The 2,689-nt window shown below is 37.7% G+C and overlaps 1 protein-coding gene across 1 annotated transcript; it reads right to left on the bottom strand.

Moving 5' to 3' along the window:
* Positions 1-1,680: 1,680 nt before the first annotated feature.
* Positions 1,681-2,689, bottom strand: LOC110101013 (DNA topoisomerase 3-beta-like; the record flags this gene model as incomplete). Its single annotated transcript, XM_028697713.1, has 2 exons — positions 1,681-1,980; positions 2,052-2,689. A coding segment is annotated over one exon (594 nt), but the record flags the coding sequence as incomplete, so codon positions are not given.

The following is a 2,689-nucleotide window of genomic DNA, read 5'->3' as shown; positions in this document are numbered from 1 at the left end:
GTTTTCTTGGGGGTTTCCTTGCGGCATCTAGGTCAAGTGGGAGAGACAATCTACCTCTCTAATAGTATATAATGGTATCTTATTTTGGCGTTGAAGTTTTAATACAAAAAATTAGCCATTGTTTCTCAATTTCTGCTGTTTTTACTATCTTTCCTTGCTGATTTCGTCTTCAATGCGTATCATGGAGCATCAACCTCTCAGATTAACCTTCTATTTGAAGATGATAAGCTATAATGAAACTAAGTTTTGCACTAATATTTTTTGTATTCCTCCTCATAACCTTGATGTGAATCTGTCATCACAATCTGACCAAATCATTAATACACTTCGCACAATCTCGTAATGTGTTAATTTTACATATAATTGAGCTACCTTAGCTATTGTATCGTTATGTCTCATGGGAAAGAAATGCACATACTTCATAAATCTATCAACTACAGCCCAAATGGCATTATAGTCATGCCTTGAACTTAAAAAACCCATCACAAAAATCAATTCCAAAATAAAAATACAAAGAAATTACTAAAGATCTTGTCAAAAGACTTGTAAAGGGCCTGCAAGATCCTTAAATAGCAGAAAGATTGGAAGCAAACAGAAGAAATTACAAGAATGAATCAGTTTATTACCCATATAACGCTTAATACAAAGCACTGGGTTCACATCAGTTTGTGAGCCGAAAGAGCCTGCTCCAGTGCTCACGTCCTACCTGAAAAGGGAGTCTCACAGAATGAAGCTCACAGAGGTATCCATGAGATAAGATTAGAGCTGCAGGTGGGAAAATTGATGATGAATATTAGCCTAATTATTGATAAGAATAATACTGAGTAGTAATTTTTGACTGCTTAGATTTTACCTGCTTACTTGAATCACCTAGTTTAGATAGCAAATACCTGCATGTATGTGTTAATAAATCAAATTTTCTTCAGAGAAAAGAAACATAATGCAGGAGTCTTGATAGGAAGTAGTTATCTCCAAGCAGAAAATCTGCTGTCTTCAGATGAAAAACAACAATTGAGCAATAGCAACTTGAGAAAAACTGTAGAAATCTGAGAGATACGATGGATTTCACTAAAAAATGAAGAAAAACAGAAACGATACAAGTTTCTTCAATTCGAGAGGAAGAAACACTCTCCTAATCTCTAGCCAAGCGACTAGAGCCCAAGCATCCAAGAGATCTCAAATTTTTTATTTTAATTCAAGATCCTCGCCAAACCCTAACCAGAGAGACTAATTAAAGCAAAAGGAACATTACATAATCCCTAAACAACCCCTAATTCAAAATTTTCCTCTCAAACAATGTTTAATTAAGCCTTGGGCCCCACCAAGGCTTCCGCCCCCCCTCTGATGTCTGCCCCTCCCTGTCTGGACCGGCGGGTGTAAACCAGAACCAGTCCAGGTTGGACCGATTCAGGTCTAATAGAGTCGCATGCTGTTATTCTATTTGGGAAAATTTGGATCAATGCAGCCACTTTTTTTTTTTTTTCGCTTCAGTTGGTTTCAAAAGTTTTGGGGATGAAACTATGTTGAAACAAGCACAATTGAATCCCAATCAAAACTGGAAAACAATGGAAACTGAAAACTGAAATAAAAAGTGAAAACCTAGATTTAGTTTAATATAAAAAAGAAATCAAGATAATCTTCCACAAAACATGCATATGTTTAAACACAGTTATATGCCTCTGACATAAAAAATTTTCAAAATGCAATAAAGGAAATGTCAAGGAAAATAAATGAACAATTTTAAGGTATCCAGATAGTATTACTAGCCTTTCCAGTTCTTACAGGATGATAATAATATGAAGACATTCTGTACAAATAATACAACTTCTGCAAGTCTGTAGGGAGAGCTTTTTAAAAGCATTTAATGCTCTAAGGCTGTGATAGCCCTAAACATAGCGATAGATCCTGATATTTTCAGTTTCACTTAGTAAAGAATCACAAAATCCTTCAATTCTTGTTCCTTGACATCACTAGAACAAACTGGAAAATAGAATTAGACAATCAGTAAGCCAACAAAGGAGAATTGGGAGAAGGATAAAGGAAAGACTAACCAGAAAGCAATAAATAGAATGCATGAATGAACCAGTTATTCCTTTTAGAAATCTCGAAAGCTCATTTTGGGATCATCATTCTTTGAGCCACCTCTAGCTCGACCCCTGCCACCTCTTCCTCGACTTCTTCCTCTACCTCTTCCTCGCCTAAAGAACGACTTGCCGTGCTTCATTTCAATGAGAGAATGCAGCAATTCATCACACAATATGCAGCCAGAATACAATGTGGCTCCATCACTTAAAGGTGTTGTCTTCTTATTGAAGTCTACTTCAATGATTAAGGAATCACAATCAGGGCATCTGTTGCTAGTGGTTGAGATTCGATGAGCGCCTTGTGGAAGGGAGACCATGCAATTACAAATGTTGCAGTAGAGTCTCCATTTGGGAGCACTGACTGGATCAAGGATAAGAGTCCCACTGCACTCAGGGCAAGCACATACTCCCTGCGTAATCATGGAGTGTCGACATGTTGGATGAGGGCAAAGAAAGCAGGGCATGCCTGCTCCTTTGCCTAGTTTTCCAGAATTCCCAAGCTTAATGGAACCAAAGAGAGTGGTGATTCCTTCAAATGGGGGGGAATTGTAGCAATAGGGACAGAGAGGAAAGGACTTTCCATCGGAACCAGACATGGAGAAGAG

This window comes from Dendrobium catenatum, unplaced genomic scaffold (assembly GCF_001605985.2).
Source record: "Dendrobium catenatum unplaced genomic scaffold, ASM160598v2 fragScaff_scaffold_989, whole genome shotgun sequence".
Taxonomy (NCBI): Eukaryota; Viridiplantae; Streptophyta; class Magnoliopsida; order Asparagales; family Orchidaceae; genus Dendrobium; species Dendrobium catenatum.
Note: the sequence above shows the minus strand (reverse complement) of the source record. Positions and strands in the feature narration are given on the sequence as shown.